We start from the raw sequence: 26,192 nt of genomic DNA on the forward strand, positions 1-26,192 counted from the left end.
GTGAGGGAGCGAATGAAAACAAAGCTGGTCATGAATTCCATCATCAGCAAGTGAGGAGAAACATAGAGACAGCTGCTGGCAGACCCGCCAGTGCTGAGATGACGCGACCTTTCAAGTGTGGAGAAGATGGGCTCAGATGCCTGTGCTGTTGTGTCGTGCCTGTTTAATGTGAACACCACCATCTAGTTTTTCCACACAGGGGCTCTCTGGGGAATTGGAGCAGTCTTCCTTTGTGTCTTCAGTGGTGAATGGACGTTCATTTAATGCTTAGCTAGGACATTCTGGGGCTAAGAAATAGTTCTCAAAGTGAAGATAACTTGGCCCATTTTAGGACTCAAACCACATGTTACATACACCCAACTAAGGTCAGTAGCCCTGACAAGTGGAATTAGTCTTGCACAGATTGTCCATGAAATCCCCAGTAATACTGGAGGGTTTCTACAGTGCAGACTGGTCTCACCACTGTCCTTTTGTGTGGAAATCGGGATAGACGTAGTCTAGTACTTACCGTTCTATTTATACTCGTTATTGTTTAATTATATTCTTTCTAATCAGCAAAATGTGGGTAAATTATAATTCTATTTGTTAAGTACTATGCAGTAAATAAAGCACATTTAAAGTTTTTTAAAGAGTATAATATCCTTAAATCTAGTTTTGCAAAATCTGCCCAACTAGACTGACATAAAAGTGGTTATGGATGTTCACTACATTTATTTGGAAGATACTAAATTTCCATAAAAACCTATCCTACGGCCACATGTAATTGCAAGTATAATCAGCAAACCAATAACCACATTTAAGAGAAACCCTGAATTAAAATAGTCGCCCTAGAATACAACTTGGCCTTTACTCTATAAATGACGAGAGTGTTAATCTAAACCAAATGTGGCAAGGTCACATTTTTGAGAAAGGAATGTACATTATAATACTAAAAATATTTATTAAAAATATGCATGTAATGAATTTATGGCTGCAGGCATCTTTTCTACCTCATTAAAGTCTTTATAGGAGGTGTCAGTTAGCAACAAAGCTTATTTTCAAGTTTTCTAGCCAAACATTCCTGTAACAGTTAAGAGAGATGAGATGTGACAAGGAAGCAGTGTTCAAAATATGGTTGCTTGCCAGTGTGATGAATATTCTAAGATTAAATGTTTTGCTTTTATATAAACTGGCAGCCAGTTAATGAATCTTTTCAAGGTTCTTAGGAGAATTCTTTGTGCATTGTGTGTGACTGAGGAAGAGACGGCAGTAATATATTTTGAAAAGAGGAAAGTGTAAGATAATAATGGAGATTCTCCCAAGAAAAATAGGATATTTAGGAACTTTAGTAATGGTAAACAATGAAAACGTATTTTCCTGAAAACCTATTTACAATGAGGTACATAGATTATATAACACAGGAAAATACTCCAGAGTTTTCCTGAAACTCTCTTCAAGTCACACTCAGCTGGGAGCCCCTCAGGAAGCAGTGGTGAGGAAGAGGAGGATGGAAAGCAGGGGTTGGTGTGGAGCGTGGGGAGATGCACGGATGGGGTGGTGAGGATGAAGAGGATGGAAAGCAGGGGTTGGTGCGGAGCGTGGGGAGATGCACGGATGGGGTGGTGAGGATGAAGAGGATGGAAAGCAGGGACTGGTGTGGAGAGCGGAGCGTGGGGAGATGCACGGATAGGAGGCTGTCCTCTTGGCCACCCTTTCCTCTGAGTCCCCCCCAGAGGTTATTGTGAAATAGCTCCCCATGACTGTCTCCTGGTTTTGGTGTAACAAGTGGCATGTGGCCTCTTACTTCATTTCCACTTCTATCTTTGGCTACAAATCCTGTTGTGCAGAGACACCTAGCGGAAGACGGAGGCCTCGTGTTTAGTCGGGTCCCCAGGCCCTGCCCTCTTGGGGGCCGGGCGGAGTTGTCCTCACTGGGACAGGTCCCTCTCTATGGGGTGAAGGGTGACGAGCTCCTGGCTGAGGCCTCCTCCACCTAGGACATTCTGTGTGCCTATGACCCATAATCCTCGTGCTCCCAGGTCCTGACAGGTGAGCCCGTCAGAGGCCTCCTGCAGTGACTCTTCCCAGCACAGAAGCAGGAGTGGAGCCACCAGGGCCTCTGTTCTGACCCCATCCTTTGTCCCTGCTGCAGCAGGGCGAGTGCAGGGCACATGCTCGAAACCGAAGATGTAAGCCCATGAGAGACGTGCCTGCCGTTGGAAGGAGAAGGACTCAAGGCAGTACGACCCAGGGCACAGGGGAGGGGGTGGTCCCCGTGGCCGGGCTTTATTCATTCCTCCATTTACTGCCTCTCACTGTCAGAAAGCATACATAGCGCTGTCTCCCCAAAAGCCCTCCAATGAGGCATTTAATTGGAAAACCTTAAATATGTATTTTTAAAAATCAAAATCTATTACTGCGAAACAAATGTTCAAGTTTTGCTGTGCCTTTCCTTCTTGTATGTTTTCTTCTTATTCATCTTATTTTCCTACATATACCTGTATGTATTTTAAGTTTAGTATAATTGTATTAATTTTTTATAAGCAAAGGAAAAACTTTTTAAATTATAATTGAAGAATGTGTCCAGGCAGCAAGCCGCGCATGGCGTCCCTCCCCAGCAGGGGGCACACGCGCGCTCTGTGCGGAGCCATTTCCGCGGCCCGCGCTGCTGAAGCCCAGCCCCGATCCCCAAGCCCGGTTCCTCGGTTCCTCCCGCCGCTCCCGAGGCTATGCTGCCGGACTTCTTATCAAAGAGGCAGGCTTCACTTGCTCCTGTGTTTCTCTCCCCAGTTTTCACCTACCCTGTGTTTTCCTCATCTGGTGATCACAGAAGCCCAGGATCCTGTGAAATACCCCTACTAGCAGGAAATGCTGTCGGGGTGGTCCCTTCCCTGGGATTTACATTGTTAGTCCTGACCCGTGGCTTCGGAAGCCGGACGAGCCTCTAGGCACCTGCCCCTGCCCCTGCCCCTGCCCCTGCCCCTGCCTCTGCACCTGCACCTGCGTGTGCCCGCGTGGTCCCTGCGCTCCTGAGGCCAGCCCTCCAGAGGGGAGAGCAGGCAGGACGCAGATGCAGGGCAGTGGCCCTGGGCCCGGAGAGGAGGGAGAGGCCGCTGTGGGGCTGCGGGGCGGGCCGCCTCCTGGGGGGCAGCACCCACGCGGAGATCCGGGTGCGAGGGGTGTCAGGAGAGGAGTTTGGCAGGCACAGAGGCTGGGGAAGCTGAAAGAGCCAGGGGAGTGCCGGGGCACCCAGGAGACTGACGGAGCGCAGGAAATCACCGCGCAGTGACGGAGCAGGAACCCAGTCCCTCGGAGCCCCGCGGCCCTGGGCAGCACCTTGCGACTTCAGAAGCCCCTGGGGGTGTTGGGCGGAGGCTGGCGTGGCCCGGCCTGCCCTCCTTAAAGGGGAGGGAGCCGTTCCCTCACCACAGGCTCCACACTGTTGGCCTCACCCCTGGCCACTAGGTGGGCAGGTCTTTCTCACGCCAAGCACTTCTCTAGGTTTCTGTGAGCACCAGCTGGGTATCCTCATACATGAACTCAACCCTCAGCGGTCTTCCAGGAGGCAGCGTCAGGCCCTCCCAGTGAAGGGCCCAGTCCACAAAGCTGACTCCACTTCAGATGCCAGTCACAGGTCCAGGATATCACCTGTGCGTTTGACCAGTGGGATGTGAGTTGGAGGTTCCCACGACCCCTCCCCTCCAGTTCAGTCATTGCTAGAACTCTCACAGAATGCAGGAGGAGCGTGCTTACTGGATTACCAGTTTACTGTAAAAGGACACAGCTCAGAAGCAGTGAGGGAAGAGGTGTGCCAGGCAAGGCGTGTGGGGCACAGCGCTCCCGTGCCCTCGCTGGGCGCACCACGCTCCCAGCACCGCCGCATGCACACAGCCCAGAAGCTCCGGGAACCCCATCCTTTTGGGGTTTTATGGAAAGTTCCAGCCCTAATCACAGGGTTGATTTCCCTGACAACCAACCCTCATCCTGCTCTTCATGTAGGAAATTCCGAGAGTTTTAGGAGCCTTGACCAGGAACTTGGGACAAAGACCAAAATATATATTTATTATACCACAATAACACACCTTCTAAAGGATTTCTCAGGCCGCTGTCAGTGGCTCTCGGAAGTTGAGGAAATTCAGGGAAGAGGTGAAGATGTGTGGGGTGGCAGTGGTGCTGATTGAGTACTAAGAACTCCATAAATACTTGGTGAATGAGTGTCCCAGAAAGCTTATAGAACAGGGATCGATGAACTTTTTCCAAGAAAAACCAGACAGTAACTTTCAGCTCTGCAGGCCATGTTGTCCTCTTGGAAGTAACACACTTGCTAAAGAGGCGTATGTTCCAGTAAAGCATTATGATGAACACAGGCGGTGAGAGGAGCTGGCCGCTGTGAGAGACGGATGATCATCAAAATGCTTGGTATTTCTGAACGCCTGTTATTTGCAGGCTTTGCTGTGTGTACCTAGCATTGGTTATTGGCGTTCTGTGCCGCGGTTCTGCAAATTATGTGCTGTCCTAATTTTATAGGACCTTCCAGTGCATCTTCTCATTTCCGCCTATATTCTGTCTAGTATTTCTTCTCTGCCCCTGTGACCTCTGACATAGCCTTGGGAATAAAGTCAGAACTCATTAAAGACTTGACTCGTTGGAGTAAAAGGTGGTCAGGTTTTGGATTTTAACGCATTTCCTTTCTTTCAGTTTCATGAACAGGCGTGTTATATCTGCTAACCCATATCTGGGGGGCACCTCCAACGGCTATGCCCACCCCAGCGGGACGGCGCTTCATTACGACGACGTCCCATGCATCAATGGCTCGGTGAGTGCCCTTTGGCTGGAGTAATGGTTGGTTTTGTTAGACAGCTGTGAAAATTCTATGCTTCAGTTCCCCTGGTTTCAGCTACTGAGTAAGGTCAGCTTTTTAATGCTCTGAAGCAAGGAGACTCCATCTCATCCCTGTTCTCCTGGTTTCTGACATGCTGTTCATCTGAATCTGCATTTGGACAAGTGGATAGTTTGAGACTAGTAGACAGTTTGTCATTTAATGTCACTGTCATTTTCCTGTTGGTGTTGAGGTAGGGTCCCCATCTGTTGCCCAGGCTGGAGTGCAGTGGTGCAGTCACAACTCACTATAGCTCAACCTCCCCAGCTCAATCAATCCTCCTACCTCAGCCTCCCAAGTACCTGGGACCATAGGTGCACACCACCACATCCCACTCATTTGTTGGTTTTTAGTAGAGACGGGATCTCCCTATATTGGCCAGGCCAGTCTTGAACTCCTGGGCTCAAGTGATCCTCCCACCTCAGACTTTCAAAGTGCTGGGATTACAGACATGAGCCACTGTGCCCAGCCTAATGTCACTGTCACTAATTAAACGTGTCAGCCCACTAAAATGTTGACTAAAGGAGAGCATGTTAGAGTAATACTTGGATAACTTGTTAAATCAAAACATAACACAGTTTAAGTTATTGCTGAATAGTTATTTCCCGATGGGATTAAAATGCTGAGAAAGCCCCTCGGGAAGGAAATGATAACAGAGGAATGATCACATTACAGATTCGACAGCTTCCCTTGGGGTGGATTTGGAGCGGCCAGGCTCCTGGCTCCCGGCATAGCGCTGTCTGTATATCCATATGTCCATCTATGCATGCAGGAGTCTTCAGTCACAGCTTTCTGTTACACTGGCCTCCAGGGTGTGCCTGGCCTTAGGAGTTCTGAAGTCTGTTCTCAGCGTGTTGTGTCATATGTGTCATCAGCAGGCCTCATCAACAGGTGCTGGTTCTACGGTGTCTGCCTGTTACTCATCTCACAACCACGTGTTGAGCATCCTGTCTGATCCAGGCACGGTGCCCGGCCCTGGGCGTTCAGAGATGAGGCCTTCACAGTTAGCGGATGAATGAAGGAGGCTTGTGAGAAACCACTATGCCATTTGTCTCCCAGTACTGGAAGGGTTTGAAATTGGCATCTATGTTAAGAAAATTTTCAAAGGTAGACATAAAGTAAATTTATTGTTATGTTTTCCAGCCTTGGAAGGTATGTCAGACTTTTTTCTTACTGTTTTGCTTCTCCAGTCTTTTTCCTGATGTTCTGATGAATGTCCTCAGTCAGCCCTGGCACCGTAAATTCATAGCTGCCTCACAGCAGGAACCAGGAGACAACAGCCTCCTTGAGGGAAGAGAGGGGCTGAGGACCCCCAGTGCTCAGGAGCATAAACAAACTGAAAGCAGGTTCTCGTGGCCGGGGTCAGAAGCGGGTGGCCCATCCCTCAGGAGCCACGATGGACGCGGTGTGTCCCTGGGGCTCAGTTGCCTTCCCATTGGCCGCCTCCTCCTTCCTGCCGCTCTGGACCTGCCCTGGGGTTCCCGTGGGGGAGGCCGCCCTTGCTGTGCGAGGCCCCACCTGATTCTAAAAAGGGATCTTTTTGTCACTTCGTCTGCCCCCTTCCCTCCTCAGTCCTCTCTCCCTTGCCTTATTGGCTGGGTGTCTCCCAGGGTCCAGATTCTGTGCCAGTTGAAGAAGAAATGGCGAAGTGATTATCTTTGTCCTGAAAGGGCCTCTGAGTCTCGTGAGAGTGAGTGGACCTGGGAGGGAAACAGACATAGGAGCGGGGAGAGCTTCCTGGGCCCTGGGCAGGGCAGGGCCTGCTCATAGGTCCCATGTTAGGATAGGGTGGCATGGGGCAAACAGAGCCACTTTTGGATCCCATCCTAGCTTCAGAGTCCATCCAGTAGAGCCCCCCATCTTAGGCAGAGGGGGATCAGGTCCAGTGAATCTCCTCCTTTCCCCCTCAGCCAATCCTCCCTGGGGTGTCTCTGGGTGTCCAGTCACCACAGCGCTCCACCCCTGGGCAGGTCTTGTGGCGAGTTCTTCCTGCTTAAGATGGCACCACAGTACCCTGTGAAGTAGGGCTCTCAGGCTAGTCCCTGCCCTCGATTCTGGCCTCTGAGTCCTTCTTGAGGTGGGACCCGCTCTTCTGCCTCCATTTGCCCTGTGTCACTCCAGTGTCTCTTGATAGCAGTCTTATCACTGGGTTTAGACTGCAGTTACCGCACTCATCTGCATCCTGAGAACCATCCACTTCTCTGAGCCTACGTCTAGCCCGTCCCACCCAAAGACCCTTTCACACGCCTTTTCCTCACAGACGTTTCTTCCATGCACGCCTTACACACGAACCTGTGACGGTGAGCTGGATGCTGTCGTCACCCTGTGGAACCACGCACGTGATCGTCCGGCTCCACCCAGCACGTTGTCTTCAGACTGTTAGGACACTCTACAGGCCAGCCCCAGGAGCGAGTGTTCCTCAAGTTATTTATTCGCAGCTTAATCTGTTGTAGAAACAAAGGTCTGCCGTTCCTAAAGGGCTCTGCATGTAGGAATTGTTTGTGTGTGTATATTGCTGGGCTGGAGATAGCCGCCTTTAAGACATAATATGCTGTACATGTTCGTGACTTCCTTGCTTATTAGGCCTTCCTCTGCTCAGGCCCTTCCTGAAACTATTTTCTGTGTGTTCGGCTCTGTTACCAGCTCTTCTCTTTTTGGAGGGCCTCATTTCTAGGTTTTTAGAAGTTCATATTTATAGGCAGGCGTGATGGCTCAGGCCTGTAATCCCAGCACTTTGGGAGGCAGAGGTAGGCAGATCGCTTGAGCCCAGGAGTTCAAGACCATCCTGGCCAACATGGTGAAACCCCATCTCTACTAAAAATACAAAAATTAGCTGGGCATGGTGGTGGATGCCTGTAATCCCAGCTGCTCAGGAGGCTGAGGCAGGAGAATCACTTGAGCCTTGGAGGTGGAGGCTGTAGTGAGCTGAGATTGCACCACTGCACTGTAACCTGGGCAACAGAGCAAGACTGCGTCTCAAAAAAAAAAAAAAGAAAAAGAAGTTCATTTTTATGACCTAATATCTAGGATCATAGCACTGTTTCAGCTTTAGTTATGTTTACCCATTCAGTGTTACCCCATGATGCTTAGACTGAGATGAAAGTATGTACACTCATACTTTAGAAACTTCTATGAGGTCGCTGTAGGTGTTTTTCTGAGTCTTCCATGTGACTTAATCTTTGATATTTTAGGAAAATGATAGTCTCGTCTAGACCGTTTTAATAACTCTGGACAAATATATGCTAGGTCGTCATTATGAAACTCTCATATCCGAGTTTATCTGCAGGGACCGTTATTTTTAGATCACAAAAATAGACACATTGAAGTGATTGCGGAGGAATACAGACACTCCTACTGCAGAATTTTAAGTCTTTTCTATTTTTATAACAAAAGGTTGTAATTACCGTCTGGCAGAAAGGACTGTGCAGGAAGACTCAGCCGGGTAAAATGAACATAAGAGAGGAACTAATATTGCCTTTCTTGTCATGCCAGGCAATTTATAAAGACCTTTAACCCTGAAAAGGCCGTGGCTGTGGTTATCAGTTTTTGAGTTAACACTTTAATGTCCATGTTCTCAGATTCCTCTGTCCCATGCAGTGGCACGTCACTATTTTAGTCCTTGGTTAGAGATTTTCTGCTAAAATAGTACCATTGTATCAGTTAGATTTGGAAGCATCTAATTTTCTATGAGGATTTGATTTCTCTTTTCACAGACCGTTTTGGTTGTGTTGGTTGTGGCACTTTCTTCAGTACAGAGTAGGGGACAGAGGGTGTGTGTGGACAGTTCCCGTAGGACTTGGGTCACTGGCTCCTGCACAGGGGCTTGGAGGAGCCTGCAGATGGTCTCATGTCCCCAGAAGGAGTGCGAGGCTTAGTGGCAGTACTGTGCTGGGATGAGCGCGCCCTTCCCTCCGCTCTGCCACTCACCGGCTCTAGGGCCTGTCTCTGCTTCCATTTCCCCCTCTATCCCCGGATGACTGTGAGATGAAGTCAGCACCCAGGATGTGGGAAGTGCTGTGAAAAGCATCGAGTGCTCCGCTTGGCCCTCGTGTGTCTTCGTATAGACCCCAGAGCACCAGGACCCTAGTCCCGTGCTTGTTGCTCCCCTCACATCCACGTCCTGCACTAGGGGAATTTCTGAACCCCAGGTTCTCTAAAGGAGAAAATGCCAAATCAACATTGCTTCTTCTCTTTAAAAGACAGGACAAAACAAAAACTTCATAATCCAAGGGTTCTGGGAATGGTTTAAGGAAAAAAAGAAATTTTTCCATAAGGTTTCAGAAGTCCAGTCCTTTTGAATCAGTCTGCAGGCTTATGTTGGGTTTGTGTATGTGTGTGTGTGTTGGGGGGTGCATGCCTTGTTGATAACAACTGCAGTCTGTGTGCAGAATGTTGGAGTACCATGCTATGCTAAATGCTATACTATTAATGAATGACATCTCACTGTGCTAAAAGCTGCTGTTTTCTGTGTCTAAGTCACTAACCACAAAGCTATGTGTGTTGCAGTGGGAACCGGAAGACGGCTTTCCTGCTTCCTGCAGCAGAGGCTTGGGAGAAGAGGTGCTTTATGATAACGCAGGCCTGTACGATAACTTGCCGCCTCCGCAAATCTTTGCCCGCTACTCTTCTGCTGACAGAAAGGCCTCTAGGCTGTCTGCTGACAAGCTGTCCTCTAACCATTACAAATACCCCGCCTCCGCTCAGTCTGTCACTAATACCTCTTCTGTGGGGAGGGCGTCTCTCGGGCTCAACTCGCAGGTACGGCATCTTCTTCTGTAAGATTCTAGAACCACCTTCAAGTCACATTGCTCCAACAGAGTTTTGCAGCTTGTAGTAAATGGGACTCATCAAAGGCAAAGCGTAATGGGTTTTTTTTTTTTTTTCCCCTCAACTAGAATATAATTTGCAGCCTGACTACCAAGGAACTGATGAGATATTTCTAACGAGCTCATGGTTTATCTGAGCACTGTGTTTCTTTGCCCACATCTGGCTCTCTTTCTGTTCTTGGAAAATTCCCCAGTGAAATTTTGTGAATTATGTCAACTAAAGGAAGATAATTTAAAAGAAACGGGTAGTAAAACCTTCCAGAAGATTCTTGAACGGCCAGTTTCTTTAGCATGTTTCCATTACACGTAATGAGGAAGGGTTGACTCTGTGTAGTCATTGCTTTTGATCTTTAACCATGAAATAGATTATTCAGAGTACGGTAGTGTTTCTCCATGACAAGTCTAAAGGTATACTCTCCAAAACTAGACAATGATAATAAGGACTTTTGATGACCATTGAACAATAATAACCATGATGTTGAACTGTTGTCCATTGCACACCCTGTATTTATGACAAACAGTAACATTTCAGAGTAATTTTGTAGTGTTAGGCCTTTAAAAAAAAAAAAAAAAAAAAGATGAAGTCTCACTATGTTGCCCAGGCAGGACTTGAACTGTAGGCTCAAGTGATCCTCCTGCCTTGGCCTCCCAAGTAGCTGGGACAACAGATACATGCCACTGTGCCCGGCGTATACATGTTTAACCTAAGGATTTTTTATGCTTTGCCTAAAGACCTAAGCCCATATGTAAGAATATGAACATACAGCAGATGGGCATGTTTTAGGTCTTTGTTTTTTCCTCCATTCTTTGGAAAGTCTTAAGAAAATAATGAACCAGATAAAATTGTAGAATTGTAGATAGTAGTGACTGAGAACACTAACTCCCAATAGGTCGGCTTCATCAAAAGTCAGATGCGCAGGTTGGTGTTGGTTTTTGATTTTTCATGATGGTTGTTCAGATCCCATCCCTGGGAATTCCCATTCAGTGAGTCTGAGGGGCCCTGAGCCAAGTGTAGTTGGGGGGCAGGGGTAGGGGGAGCCGTTGGCCTCTTTTGAGGACTTAATGCCAAAAAGTTGGCAGGTTATGTGTTGTATTTACTGAGTGAATGTGTATCTGTCTACGTTTCTACCTGTCTTTTTATTGGCATTAGAGTCGCCTTAGGTAAACCCTGCCGCAGTTGGCCATCTTGCACACTTGGATTGTGCCTACATGGGTTGGGAATCATTCGATGTACGGTTCCCATGTGGGGTTTTTGTTATTATTGCTCCCTTTTGTTTTTGTTGAAATAGGAAACACTTTTGCAAGTTAAATTCCATGACCTCTGGGTTTCCTGTCCTCATTTGGTCATTTTAATGGGAGCCTATTGCTTACTGGCGAGACCTTGCACTTTTCTGAGCACTTACGTGCCATATGCTTCATCCGTGTATGGCACACCATCTGATCTTCTTAGGAACCCTGTGGGGAGATATCTCTTCACATTTTTAAATGATCAAATGGGGGCTCCGAAAGTTTAAAGAACTTGCTCAACATCTCCTAAATGACAGAGCCAGAATTTGGAGCTAGATCTCTCTGCCTCCCAAAAACTGAGGCCTGCAACAGAAGGAAACGTATCATGGAAAAAAGCATGGGCGTGGATGCTGGAGTGAGCCTTTGCCGTCGTGCTGAGTTAATCACACAACTAAGCTACACGTAAGGTCACTTCAGCAAAATGCAAAACGTGTTGGCCTGTATCAGTCTCAGGGGTAGAGTACTGTTTCCCTGTTTCAGAAACCTGTAGTTAGTGGAAGTTTAGTTTCCCTATTATTGCTGCTGTGTCTGTGTTATGCTTCTTTTGCTTCCTTCCACGGACTCCATCAGCAAGTAAGAAGGCGGTCACTTACCCCATTAGGATGTCACTCAGTGTCAAAGCACTTGGAGCAGCAGAACTCACACTGCAGGGTCGTGCTCCTCTCCTAAAAGGCATCCCACTGAAATAAAAGCTGTTTATCCTCAGAAACACACACTCCTCCTCTGAGCTGAGTGCTCTGGGGTACAGCTGCCTGTGCCAGCTTGGTTAGCATTTGCGATCTGCCAGTAGAAAGGGGTCACTTCCGCAGCATTCCAGCGGATCACATCCTACAGAGCCTCTGCCACACCCTCCTTAGCCATTCCTCAGAATCCCAGCAGCCCAGTGTTTGGAAACCATCTTGGTTTTCTTTTTTTTTTTTTTTTTTTTTTTTTGTTTTTTTTGAGACGGAGTCTGGCTCTGTCGCCCAGGCTGGAGTGCAGTGGCCGGATCTCAGCTCACTGCAAGCTCCGCCTCCCGGGTTTACGCCATTCTCCTGCCTCAGCCTCCCGAGTAGCTGGGACTACAGGTGCCCGCCACCTCGCCTGGCTAGTTTTTTTTTGTATTTTTTAGTAGAGATGGGGTTTCACCGTGATAGCCAGGATGGTCTCGATCTCCTGACCTCGTGATCCGCCCGTCTCGGCCTCCCAAAGTGCTAGGATTACAGGCTTGAGCCACCGCGCCTGGCCTACCATCTTGGTTTTCTTTCACATTCATTTTTTTCCGCGTCGATACTAGTTTCTCTAATACTTAGAGTCAGAGACTGAAAGAAACGACTGCAGGAAAAAAAAAAAGACCAAGATTTGTTCGACTGTGTGTTTATTTTTCATGTTCTTATATGTTTATTTCAACAGCTCAAGGGTAAAAAGCCCCCCGTGGCATCTAATGGGGTCACAGGAAAAGGGAAGACTCTGAGCAGTCAGCCAAAAAAAGCGGATCCTGCGGCTGGTGTGAAAAGGACAGCTTCGAGTAAGTATACCATCGGATGTCTTGCATTCTGGCTTCAAGTGCACTTGGTGGAGCCGGGCCTGTCTGAGCCTGCCCACCAGTGAGTGCCAGCTTGGGGTCAGCTGGAGAGACGGAGCGATGGGCACTGTCATCCTTCCTCATCGGCCATGTGGAAGGACAGTGGCGAATTCAACCCAGCTTTTCTGACCGTGCTTGTAAATTGAAGCCCAGAACTGGTTTGCTGCCTGTGAGATTGACTCAGCATTTTAAAATAGGAGGCAGTTGTGAGTGCAGGTTGCTTGCAGCTCCAGGTAGCCCTGGACTCCAGGTCAGGAGACCTCAGCTCTGGTCCCTGATCTGTGGTTGACAAGCCGTGCAAACTCTAAACTCAGCATCTTTTTCTGTCAGACATAGACACGTGGCTCCCGTGGTTGGCGCAGCTGGGATAACTGAGGTAGTACACGGACCTCAAGGTACCAGAGCAGTACGAGGAGTTCTGAGGAATGGTTAGTCCTGCGGTGCCTGTGTCCACAGCAAGCCATTCTTATGCAATCCGGTTTACTAAACACAGCCACTTTGTAAGCACAGGCATTATCCTTTACCCCATCATAGAAATGAGAAAAGAATAACCAGGAGAGTAAGCAGCTCTCCCGAGGGCTCACAGCTGGTACATCACAGAGCCAGAGTGGGTGCCAGGCTTTCAAACTCCACGTCCAGCCGAAAATAGATTGGGCAGAGAAGCATTAAGATACGAGAGACTCAGCTGCCTGGACCCAGCACCTTCTTCCCTTGCCTCCACTAGATCCATCTGGGGTGATATGGCATCTCTTAAGTGTTTGTATTTGCATTAGTCCTCATTATGTTGGATGTCTAATCAGGGAGCCAGCCAGGCAGCATTTTTTCACTCAAGGGACTCAAAGATACACTAAAGTAGTTGCTGTCTGGCAGCTTCAGTCCAACAGATCCACACATGCAGACAAGCAAGTGGTAGGGCTACAGTGTGGGGATTTACAGGTGAGGGCCTCTTGAGTCCATCTGGGCATGTCCAGGAAAATTTCCCAGAGGAAGAAGGTGGGAGTTAGGTGCAGATGTTGAGTTTGATGTGGTTACATGCCATCGCCCCTTGGGATTTGTACCCGAGATTTTCGACTCTGGATCTGTGCAACTGGTAGACCAGTCTCTGTGCTAATGAAGATGAGTCTGGCTAGCCCCAGCTGGTAACCCCCACGCCAGCTGCCGAAGAGAGAGGCTCTCATACCGGCACGTGCCGACATCCCTTTGCCCTGTGGTTCTGGTTTTGGAGTCAGAGTATCCACATAGGGGAATGGAGAGGCTGGCAGTGTCCTTGGCCATGTTTGTGGACGAGGCTTGGAATCGCTCCGCAGGACCAGGCGGCGTCTTGCCCCGAGGAAGTGTGTACATCCCTGACCTAAGCTTTTCTCCACCTCTGTTTCACCCAACATGCATGTTGACCAGATAGGTTGGAGCCAGTTGGGCCAAAGCCTCCCTCCTACCCCCATTTGTTTAATGTACTAACTTCCTTTGACCTTATCTGGCAAATCTTATTTCCTGAATGTGTTGGGTGTATTTACTTTCACCTCTTTTCGTGTTGTTTCTTTGGGGAGGGGCAGATGGGGGAGAGGAGCAGCTCACACCCAGAAAGGTTTATTAAAAGCAAAATCCGAATCCCACGGAGTCTCATTCGCCATGGTGTTTCTCTGTCAGTACCTGTGCTGACTTCATTTTCTAGATGATTTATTCCTTTATTTTATGAGACCTTCTGTAGGGAGTTTTTATTAACTTTGGTGACATCTAATGGTGACAAAAGAGAAAAATAATGGCATTCCGTGTTTTTGCTGAATCCAGCCACTTGCATTATAGATTAGGTGAGATTACATGGGGACCAAAAGATGTGGAGATTTATAGGTTACTGCATTGCGTTTGTTGGGAAAACAGCTTAGTTTAGAAATAAGTGAGTAGAGTTTGGACTTGGCCCTGTTTGCAAAATATGTCGTTATTTTAGCTGCGAACAGTGATCCTTTCGTTTCAGGTTGTTGAGTGCTTTGCCTCTCCTCAGGCTGCTGACCCTTTTGCTGTCATTCTATGTGTTTCTTTTGGTTAGGGGAAAATTGACTGGGGAGTGATCACTTTTTATACCTTCATAAATGCAGTATTTCATTGAAATCGTGATGGCTTACATTGCAAGAATTGGCAAATCCAGCATTTAGGACAGGTGCTAGAAATGGCTCCCTGCTGTCCCTGAGAGGACAAGGCTCTGGGAATCACTTATCGCCGATATGGTAAGAATTGTCAGTCAGTGTCCACTACGTCAGGCATCATGTTATTTTGTTAGATTTTTTTCAGATATATGTTTCTGATTTAAAACATACACACACACATCTCATTTAAAACATGCACATGTGCACACTCACACACGCACATGTACACATGCATGCACACACACAGGATTCCTTCTCGTTTCTGCTTTAGAGAGGGTGAAGCTGAGCTTCTCCAGAGGTTGCTTGCAGAGTCATGTAGCAAGGGAGGGTGGAGCGTGGGCTTCTAGCCACCTCCCTGAGTCCAGTGTTTTTGTTCTTAACCATCATGCCACCCCCGTGGCTTCCACCTGAAGTAGTTTCTAGCCTTGCGAGGGAGTCAGACGCGTGGGGTGTGCGGTCAGGAAGGCCTGGGAGTTGCCATCAGGTGTGAGTGATTGTTAGAAGCGACTGGGAGATCTCGGAAGCTTTGAAATCGGTGATCCTCCATCTGAGTTTTGTTAGAACCTTCATTTCTTCCATGTGTCTTAACAAAGAGGTGTTGTCCTAAATTACTGTTATTAAAAGGCCCACATAAGAAGAGGAAGAGAGCGTGGGGCCAGGTTTTGAAAGCCGTTTTCACGGGTGGTGTAATGTTGCCAAGTCTGTGAATTTTCCCTTCAGCTAGTTTCCTCTTCATTTATTCATTTTATGAAATAAGCATTTATGTATTGCCCATTTTTGTGTGTGTTCTAAGTGCTTTATAAATATTTAATCCTTGCAACCACTCAGTGCATTACTATCCCCATTTCACAGATAAGGGAAACTGAGGCACAGAGGGATTTCGTGCCCTGTTCCAGGTCATGCAGCTACACATACAAGCTGGGACTCCTTCCTAGACGGTCAGGCTCCAGATACTGCTCCTGGCTGCCTCTTCATGTATCTGCTGTTCATTTAGTCACTAAACAAGCATTTATTGTGCCACACTCCGTGCCAGGTGCTGATCTCAGTGCTGGGGGTGTAGCAGCAATTCAGATGAATTCAGAGCCAGGCAGATGACATGACCGTAAGGAACAGATACTGCAGGGTTATGGAGGTGTTTGAAGACGGTAGAGAAGGAAGCGGATTTCAGACATTATTTTTGATAGTAATAGACTCCTGTGTCTGTTATAAAATGTTCACACTCCACCTTGTTGAGATTAATTATAAGCCATGTGCCTCAAAGGGAAGTGAGTTAAAGGAATCTCCTAATATTCTGTTTCTGTTTTTAAAAATTTGATTCAAAGAATATTGGAGAATTTGAACTAGTCGCTTTTCTGCTTAGTTCAAACCAGCCCTGTCCTTTTTCTTACTGAATTAGCACAGTAACTGGCTTTGTGTTTGTTTACTGAGTTGGCTGATTAAACAGGCTTTTTGAGTTCCCACATTGTCTGCTTGAATAAACCTAATGTTTTTTGACATGGGGTCTCACTGTCATCCAGGCTGGAGCACAGTGGCAGAATCACAGCTCACTGCAGCCTCAAACTCCCCGGCTCAAGCGACTCTCCCACCTCAGCCTCCTGAGTAGCTGGGACTACAGGCATGTGCCACCACGCCTGGCTAATTTTGTATTTTTTGTAGAGAAAGGATCATCCCATGTTTCCCAGGCTAGTAAACCTAATTTTTAATTGCTGCTTTTTTTTCTTCTCAAGATGCTGCCCAGTACAAGTATGGCAAGAACCGGGTAGAAGCAGATGCCAAGCGGCTACAGACCAAAGAAGAGGAGCTGCTGAAGAGGAAAGAGGCCCTGCGGAATAGGCTGGCCCAGCTCCGCAAGGAAAGAAAAGACCTTCGAGCGGCCATTGAAGTGAATGCAGGTATGAAGGATGCGGGTGACTGCCCAGGGTGCATGTTTGTATTGGAGACTGGAGATTTCATTCTGCTTTGCTCAAAGGACCTGTTGCTCACCAAGGCTGCCATTTTATTTAGTAAGAGTAGGTTATTTATTTGGTAAGAGTGAGTTATTTGGTAAGAATGGGTGGGTTGGTGAGAGTGGGTTAGTTGGTAAGAGTGGGTAAGTGGGTTAGTGGGTTAGTAAGTGGGTTAGTTGGTGAGAGTGGGTTAGTGGGTGAGAGTGAGTTAGTAAGAATGGGTTAGTAAGAGTGGGTGATTTGGTGAGAGTGAGTTGGTAAGAGTGGGTTAGTGGGTGAGAGTGGGTTATTTGGTGAGAGTGGGCTGGTGGGTGAGAGTGGGTTAGTTGGAGAGAGTGGGTTAGTAAGTGGGTTAGTTGGTGAGAGTGGGTTAGTGGGTGAGAGTAAGAGTGGGTGATTTGGTAAGAGTGGGTTAGTTGGTGAGTGTGGGTTATTTGGTAAGAGTGGGTTAGAGTGGGTTATTTGGTGAGAATGGGTTGGTGAGAGTGGGCTAGTGGGAGAGAGTGGGTTAGTAAGTGGGTTAGTTGGTGAGAGTGGGTTAGTGGGTGAGAGTAAGAGTGGGTGATTTGGTGAGTGTGAGTTGGTAAGAGTGGGTTAGTTGGTGAGTGTGGATTATTTGGTAAGAGTGGGTTAGAGTGGGTTAGTTGGTGAGTGGGTTAGCAAGAGTGGGTTAGTTGGTGAGTGGGCTAGTGGGTGAGAGTGGGTTAGTTGGTGAGTGGGTAAGAGTGGGTTAGTGGGTGAGAGTGGGTTAGCGGGTAAGAGTGGGTTAGTAAGAGTGGATTAGTTGGTGTGAGTGGGTTAGTGGGTGAGAGTGGGTTAGTTAGTAAGAGTGGGTAAGAGTGGGTTAGTTGGTGTGAATGGGTTATTTGGTGACAGCGATTTAGTAAGAGTGGGTTAGTTGGTGAAAGTGGGTTAATTAGTAAGAGTGGGTTAAGAGTGGGTTAGTGGGTGAGAGTGGTTTAGTAAGAGTGGGTGTGAGTGGGTTAGTTGGTAAGAGTGGGTTAGTAAGAGTGGGTTAGTTGTGAGTGGGTTAGTGGGTGAGAGTGGATTATTTGGTGAGAGTAAGAGTGGGTTAGTTGGTGTGAGTGGGTGAGTGGGAGTGGGTTAGTGATTTGGTGAGAGTGGGCTAGTAAGAGTGGGTTAGTTGAAGTGGGTTAATTAGTAAGAGTGGCTTAGTAAGAGTGGGTCAGTGGGTGAGAGTGGGTTACTTGGTGTGAGTGGGTGAGAGTGGGTTAGTAAGAGTGGGTTGGTGTGAGTGCTTTACTTGGTGAGAGTGGGTTAGTGGGTTATTTGGTGTGAGTGGGTTAGTTGGTAAGAGTGGATTACTTGGTGTGAGTGGGTGAGAGTGGGTTAGTGGGTTATTTGGTAAGAGTGGGTTAGTAAGAGCGGGTTAGTTGGTGTGAGTGGGTTAGTGAGTGAGAGTGGGTGGGAGTGGGTGAGTTGGTGTGAGTGGGTGAGTTGGTGTGAGTGGGTTAGTGGATGAGAGTGGGTTATTTGGTGTGAGTGGGTGGGAGTGCGTGAGAGTGGGTGACTGGGTGGCAGTGGGTGAGTTGGTGAGAGTGGGTTAGTTGATGTGAATGGGTTAGTGGGTTATTTGGTGAGAGTGGGTTAATAAGAGTGGGTGAGTGGGTCAATTGGTGAGAGTGGGTTAGTGGGTTATTTGGTAAGAGTGGGTTAGTAAGAGTGGGCTAGTGGGTGAGAGTGAGAGTGGGTTAGTGGGTAAGAGTGGGTTAGTTGGTGAAAGTGGGTTAATAAGAGTGGGTTAGTTGGTGTGAGTGGGTTAGTGGGTTATTTGGTGAGAGTAAGAGTGGGTTAGTGGGTGAGAGTGGGTTAGTAAGAATGGGTTATTTGGTGAGAGTGGGTTAGTGGATGAGAGTGGGCTTGTAAGAGTGGGTTAGTTGGTGTGAGTGGGTTGGTTGGTGTGAGTGCTTTTAGTTGGTGAGAGTGGGTTAGTGGGTTATTTGGTGAGAGTGGGTAAGAGTGGGTTACTTGGTTTGAGTGGGTGAGAGTGGGTTAGTTGGTGAGAGTGGGTAAGTGGGTGGGAATGGGTTGGTGAGAGTGGGTTAGTAAGTGGGTTAGTGGGTATGAGTGGGTTAGGCGGTGAGAGTAGGTTAGTGGGTGTGAGTGGGTCAGTTGGTGAGAGTGGGTTAGTAAGGGTGGGTTAGTGGGTGAGAGTGGGTTAGTAAGTGGGTTAGTGGGTGAGAGTGGGTAAGAGTGGGTTAGCGGGTTAGCGGGTTAGAGTGGGTTAGTAAGAGTGGGTGAGAGTGGGTTAGTGGGTGAGAGTGGGTAAGAGTGGGTTAGCAGGTGAGAGTGGGTTAGTAAGAGTGGGTGAGAGTGGGTTAGTGGGTGAGGGTGGGTTAGTTGGTAAGGGTGGGTTAGTAAGAATGGGTTAGTGTGTGTGAGTGGGTTAGCGGGTGAGAGTGGGTTAGCGGGTGAGAGTGGGTTAGTGGGTGAGAGTGGGTTAGAGTGGGTTAGTGGGTGAGAGTGGGTTAGTGGGTGAGGGTGGGTTAGTAAGAGTGGGTTAGTGTTCCAAGCCTGCAGGATAGTGAAGATGCAGGAAGGCCAGGGGTGCTTTTGGCTTTGAAAAAGAGAACCTCGCCTGCTGGCCAGCACCAGCCCAGGCCCTGGGCACAAGTCTGTTCACCTCTTAGGATTGATGTTGTCATCTGTCCAGTGGGTGCGTCTTAGGTCACTGCAGCAAACCTCAAATAAAATAAGTGAACGTTCCTTAAAGAAACGTGTGCCATGTCCAGTAGAGATGCCAGCTGTGCTACTGTTCATTGCCTCGGGGGCAAATAAGATGACTGAGGGATCGGTGGAGCGTTAGGGAAGGACGGGGTTCACACCCCAATGCAGTGGCAGCTTCAGGAACTGTGGAGTTTAGGGTCTACGTTTCAAAATGAGTACATTGAGTCCCAGAGCCAGGAGCTCCCAGCCTTGGTGAGAATCAGCGTCTCCTGTTGCCTGGTCCGAGTCCTCACAGCTGCAGCAAAGGGAAGTGGCTGGAGAAGGACTCTGCTCCCTTAGAGAACTGCTGAATTTAAATTTTGCAACGAGGACCGAAGTCAGGGGAGCTCAACCTCAGACATTTTGTGGAAGTTCTTTTCGGGGAGCAGGTGCCTTCTCTGTTGTTTGGAGAGCCTGTGCCGGCCACGGGAGTAAGGGCGTTTCTGGGGATTCCAGGCAGGAAGCCACAGGCGATTCTGGAGGAGAAGCTGAAGCAGCTGGAGGAGGAGTGCCGGCAGAAGGAGGCGGAGCGCGTCAGCCTGGAGCTGGAGCTGACGGAGGTCAAGGAGAGCCTGAAGAAAGCACTGGCGGGCGGAGTCACCCTGGGGCTGGCCATCGAGCCCAAGTCAGGAACATCGAATCCACAGGTGTGTGTCCTTCTGGCTCACCTTGGAGGCTGGCGCGGCCTCGCATGACCGAGAGCCGGTGCACCCAGAGAGAATGTGGAGTGGCTCTGGGGCGTAGCTTGCTTGTGGCCCCTTAGCCTGCCCAGCAGAAGACAGTTCATGTGTTAGCATCAGACACTTTCATCAGCCTTTCTTACCTCTCGCTGAAATGTTAAAAGGCATGGAAACACTGAGTCTGTGCCTTTCCCCTTTGCACCATCTGTTTAGAATAGATCCAGTCCTCATGTCTCTTCTGAACCGGGTCCTAATTTGACACCGGTTCATTAGGTAGCCAGTCCTTATAGATCGTCGAGCATGTCTGAGAGTTAAGCCAGGTGCTGGGGAAACTGAAGTGAATGGCGCGGTCTGTGTCCTCTTAGAATCGAACAGAACAAAGCGGTCTCTTCCCTCGTGAGTCTTCCCCGTCCCTGGTTCCTCTTCACTGGTTCGGCGAGGTCGCTGAGAACTTAGATGTCTTCTCCACTTGGTCATTCTGTTGAGTCTCCTGTCTTGTGAGTTGGATGCCGTCACTTCCACTGAGTGAGGGAGGCACTGGGCCCAGAGGAGTAAACATACCTGCAGGGCAGACAGAACAGGCAGCCGGTGAGGGACAGCTGGACTTCAGCCCCTGTCCCAGCCAAAACACCGCGGGCGCCCCTGGGTCTCCACCCACTGCATCCTGAATGCTTCCCTTCTAGGTCCTTCTTTCCCAACCCCTTGGTAAAACGCTGAGCCTGGTTGAACCCACCGCTGCTCCTTGGGTGGGTTTGTGGGAAAGACTGACACATTTATGGGTTGACAACAGCCCTGAGTTTCAGTCACCTGCTGGCCCCTGCCGGGCACCCCCCGTACGGCCTGCTCTTCCTTACTCTCCCCTTCTCTTCCGAGCCCCCCATCCCCGCACCAGTCTCCTGTGGCACCCCAGCCATCACCTCTAACCCAGAGGACAACCTCCCTCCTGCCTGCAGAGCTGAGCAAGCAGCGAGGTCACTGCTCTGTCCTCAAACCACAAACCCAGCCACTCGTGCACTGTTCTTTCGGGTGTTCAAGAGGCGGCTCTGGGGTCACACAGACCAGGGCTTAAAATCACTGGACTTCTCTAGGCCCTGAGTTTTTCATCTGTAAAATGGAGAAAATAATAATGGCCGCTGCACAGGACTGTGTGTGCAGAGGCTTTTGGCACAGTGCTCACCGGAGCACCTGTGTTCGTTCACGTCTTCCCAAACGTATACATGCCTGCACTCATTCATTCCACTCATCCAACAATTGCTTGTTGATATCATTGTATACATTATGTATTACATAAAATCATATAAATTCAACAATTATTTATATATTATATATGAAATACAATTATTTATGCAAGATACATACTATGTAATATAGAAAGGTGTGTGTGTACACACATACGCATATGCTGTGATCCTTCTTGAACTCCTGGGCTCAAGTGCTCCTCCCACCTCATCTCTTGAGTCGCTGTGGTTACTGGCGGGGGCCACCGTGCCCAGCCCATGTTCTGTTCTCCCTCTGTGTGCTACAAACTACTCCAGGCCTGCAGCTGTGAACAAGATAGGTGAGAATCCCCGTTTCATGGAACTTATGTTCTCATGAGGGAGGCAAACCAATAAAGTACTTTGGTGTCAGATGCGGACAGATCTGTGACAACAGTGAAGCAGGGCTGAGGAGGAGGGGTGCAGGGGGAATTGGAATCCAAGGACCAGGAGGTGCCTTGGGTGTCCCTAGCCCCTCATCCAGCAGAAATGGGGACAAGAGCATAGTGGGGTCAGGTGCAGTGAGGGTGGCGGTGAAGCTGTGGGCATTGGCTGGGAGAGGGCAGGGGTCTTCACCTGCTTCATGGAGCCCTGTGCCCCTCCATCTGTGGTGATCTGAGGCAGGAGTACACACAGTCCCCTGTGCTGCTTGTCCTGTGTCCTGCATGGAGGGTGGTGGCAGTGCAGGATGCTCTGAGGAGCTGTCCCACCCCTGTCCTCTGGTCCTGTTTGAATGGAGGGGCTGGGCTTCCTGGACTCTGGTCAGTGCCTCGATCCGACCCTTCCTGACTTCCAGACACCTGGGAGGAGCCTTCTCCTGTATCTTCAGCTTTTCTGTCAGCTTCTTCCAAGCATTTAAGGATTCTCTAGTTGAATCCATCCTTAAAAAAAGAAGGTTCCGCCTGGCCTCCTGCTCGCCCTGGCGACTGTCCCCTTCCCCTGTGTTCTTGCCTTTCCTTCCAAGGTGAGCTTTGGAAGCAGTTGTCCATGCTTGCAGTGTCCTCTGCCCCCCGACACCTCCACTTTCCGAGTGTGGCTTCTCATTGCACCTGCTTTCGTCATGGTGACCCCCGGCATTCCCCTCCAGCAGACATGTTAGTCCTCACTCCCCGATTCCGGTGCCCTTCGGCACAGCTGCCCACTGTCTTCTGTGGTGGCTCCACGTTCTTCCACCCCCATCACCCGAGCTTCCCTCGGGCCCCTTTTCCTGCTCCTGCCTCGCCACCCCCCTCACTTTTCCTTTGGCCCAAGTATCCTTTGGGGGCCTGGGCCTGGCTTGCCACCTCCGCTTCCCCCGTCCCAGTCCACCGTGCTTTGCGACTTCCCCTCTCTTTTGAGGGCGGATGTCGTTGGTGCCGTCCTCTGTCCCAGCCCCTGGGGAAGCACTCTGCACCGCTGCTGCTCAGACTATGTCCTCGGGAGAGTGGCTTGTTCGGTGGACCCCTCTCGAGATGCAGGTCTTCGGGTCACCTGCCCCTTTTACTCACAGCCTGGCCTGGCCTCTGCCCGACAGAGATGTCCTCATCATCATTCCATTGTGTTCACTCACCACTACCCAGGCTTCCTCCCTGGCAGCCAGGGACTGCCACCGCGTAAGTCAAGTTGGCTGCCTGAGGGTTGTGGTCAGTAAAGCCCACAGGGGACCCTGAGCTGCCCATTTTCACGGTAATTGAAACACTGTTCTAAAACAGCGTGCCATATACCCTGAGCAATATTTTTTACATAACACATTTTGGCAGGAATCCTAGGAAGCGTCTCTTCCTTGGAGACTTCATTTGAGAGAAGGCTCAGCAGACTGTGGCATTTTTTTCCCAGAGAGCAGTTTGGGATCCCATATGGAAGAGCCAGCGATGGGGGCCTTGGCAGCTCAGGACACATGTTGTTCTATTTTGAGTCTTCCTGAACACCTCCTCCTTTGGCACATGGAAGCTGCCGTAAACACTCGGAAGGCCTCTGTGCTGATGGAGCCTGCTTTTCTCCTGCGAGCCCCACCCCGTGGGGCTGCATCCCGGGAGCCAGTTCTGCCCCGAGTGCCGGCGCTTTCTGCGACTTCAACATCTCTAGGACACTCACCCCAGAAAAGCTCTGAAAACCATAAAGCCCTGCACAAAGGGACTGACTAGCCTGCGTGGAAGAGCCTCACTTTGAGTGCAAAAGATTCAGGCAGGAATCCCACCCTCACCGCTTCCCAGGCATGGCTGGGAGTCGGAGCCCCCCTTGGAGCCTCCTCCAGCCCCTCAGAGCCTCTGCCCCCTGGCTGTGAACGTTGGGAGGGGCTCTGGGGGTGAGGCACTGACTGCCTGGCAGTCCTTCCTGCTGCTGCGATTTTTGCCCATTTCCAGAACTTACTTCTTCCTTGAAATAAATCATTTTCCTGCTGGATAATACCAGTGGCCTAGAAACCACTCCTCACATGGGGTTCTCTCTCTGTTAAGTCTCCAGTGTTCAGGCACCGGACCCTGGAGAACTCGCCTATCTCCAGCTGTGACACCAGTGACACCGAGGGCCCCGTGCCGGTGAACAGCGCGGCTGTCCTGAAGAAAAGCCAGGTGGCCCCGGGCAGCTCCCCCTGCCGAGGACATGTGCTGCGGAAGGCCAAGGTGAGCCCTGATTTCTGGGGGCACTGGTCTGGGGGTGTCGGGGTTCTTTAACCTCCCAGCATTCTCAGGTGTGAATAGGGAGCCTATTCTTCTTCTACTCCATCCACTTGGCACTCAGCCTTCAGTAGACATCTTGGAATGGGTGCTTATCGAGCTCTCACCACCCCGCAGATCCTGTTAGGAAGTGGGTTCTCAAAGGTGAACAGTGACCCAAAGGTGCTGACCATTTAGCCCCAGTGCCAACAGTCGGCTCCAGGGTCATCTCAGACGCAGGCAAGCCCTGGACTCCTCTGGACTAGTTTTCTCATTGGTGGGGTGGAGATTAGACCAGGCGACCCCTGAAGTCCTCTTCAGCACTTAGATGTGTGATTGTTTAGATAAACAAAGAAAAAGATCTACCAAGCAAATGGAAAACAAAAAAAAAGCAAGGGTGGCAATCCTAGTCTCTGATAAAACAAACTTTAAACCATCAAAGAAGAGACATCAAAGAAGAGACAAAGAAGGCCATTACATAATGGTAAAGGGATCAATTCATCAGGAAGAGCTAACTATCCTAAATATATATTCACCCAACACAGGAGCACCCAGATTCATAAAGCAAGTCCTTAGAGACTTACAAAGAGACCTAGACTCCCATACAATAATAATGGGACACTTTAACACCCCACTGTCAACATTAGACAGATCGACAAGACAGAAAGTCAACAAGGATATCTAGGAATTGAACTCAATTCTGCACCAAGCGGACCTAATAGACATCTACAGAACTCTCCACCCCAAATCAACAGAATATACATTCTTCTCAGCACCACATCGCACTTATTCCAAAATTGACCACATAGTTGGAAGTCAAGCACTCCTCAGCAAATGTACAAGAACAGAAATTATAACAAACTCTCTCTCAGACCACAGTGCAATCAAACTAGAACTCAGGACTAAGGAACTCAATCAAAACCGCTCAACTACATGGAAACTGAACAACCTGCTCCTGAATGACTACTGGGTACATAACAAAATGAAGGCAGAAATAAAGATGTTCTTTGAAACCAATGAGAACAAAGATACAACATACCAGAATCTCTGGGACACATTTAAAGCAGTGTGTAGAGGGAAATTTATAGCACTAAATGCCCACAAGAGAAAGCAGGAAAGATCTAAAATTGACACCCTAGCATCACAATTAAAAGAACTAGAGAAGCAAGAGCAAACACATTCAAAAGCTAGCAGAAGGCAAGAAATAACTAAGATCAGAGCAGAACTGAAGGAGATAGAGACACAAAAAACCCTCCAAAAAATCAATGAATCCAGGAGCTGGTTTTTTGAAAAGATCAACAAATTTGATAGACTGCTAGCAAGACTAATAAAGAAGAAAAGAGAGAAGAATCAAATAGACGCAATAAAAAATGATAAAGGGGATATCACCACCGACCCCACAGAAATACAAACTACCATCGGAGAATACTATAAACACCTCTACACAAATAAACTAGAAAACCTAGAAGAAATGGATAAATTCCTGGACACATACACTCTTCCAAGACTAAACCAGGAAGAAGTTGAGTCCCTGAATAGACCAATAGCAGGCTCTGAAATTGAGGCAATAATTAATAGCCTACCAACCAAGAAAAGTCCAGGACCAGACGGATTCACAGCCGAATTCTACCAGAGGTACAAGGAGGAGTTGGTACCATTTCTTCTGAAACGATTCCAATCAATAGAAAAAGAGACAATCCTCCCTAACTCATTTTACGAGGCCAACATCATCCTGATACCAAAGCCTGACAGAGATACAACAAAAAAAGAGAATTTTAGACCAATATCCCTGATGAACATCGATGCAAAAATCCTCAATAAAATACTAGCAAACTGAATCCAGCAGCACATCAAAAAGCTTATCCACCATGATCAAGGGGGCTTCATTCCTGGGATGCAAGGCTGGTTCAATATACGAAAATCAATAAATATAATCCAGCATATAAACAGAACCAAAGACAAAAAGTACATGATTATCTCAATAGATGCAGAAAAGGCCTTTGACAAAATTCAACAGCCGTTCATGCTAAAAACTCCCAATAAATTCGGTATTGATGGAACGTATCTCAAAATAATAAGAGCTATTTATGACAAACCCACAGCCAATATCATACTGAATGGGCAAAAACTGGAAGCATTCCCTTTGAAAACTGGCACAAGACAGGGATGCCCTCTCTCACCACTCCTACTCAACATAGTGTTGGAAGTTCTGGCTAGGGCAGTCAGGCAAGAGAAAGAAATAAAGGGTATTCAGTTAGGAAAAGAAGAAATCAA

General features: G+C 48.6%; 1 protein-coding gene across 4 annotated transcripts in view; it reads left to right on the forward strand.

Moving 5' to 3' along the window:
* The window catches only part of AFAP1 (actin filament associated protein 1), a 192,549-nt gene that overhangs the window by 155,033 nt on the left and 11,324 nt on the right, over positions 1-26,192 (forward strand). For 2 of the 4 annotated variants that reach the window (XM_025385958.1, XM_025385959.1), the window contains exons 12-17: positions 4,678-4,795; positions 9,365-9,616; positions 12,364-12,478; positions 16,404-16,568; positions 19,806-19,996; positions 23,721-23,885. In XM_025385958.1, coding sequence (XP_025241743.1) covers positions 4,678-4,795; positions 9,365-9,616; positions 12,364-12,478; positions 16,404-16,568; positions 19,806-19,996; positions 23,721-23,885 — 1,006 coding nt within the window. The remainder of the gene's footprint in view (positions 1-4,677; positions 4,796-9,364; positions 9,617-12,363; positions 12,479-16,403; positions 16,569-19,805; positions 19,997-23,720; positions 23,886-26,192) is intronic. The other 2 variants (XM_025385961.1, XM_025385962.1) reach the window with 1 other exon arrangement.

Source organism: Theropithecus gelada, chromosome 5 (genome assembly GCF_003255815.1).
Source record: "Theropithecus gelada isolate Dixy chromosome 5, Tgel_1.0, whole genome shotgun sequence".
Classification (NCBI taxonomy): Eukaryota; Metazoa; Chordata; class Mammalia; order Primates; family Cercopithecidae; genus Theropithecus; species Theropithecus gelada.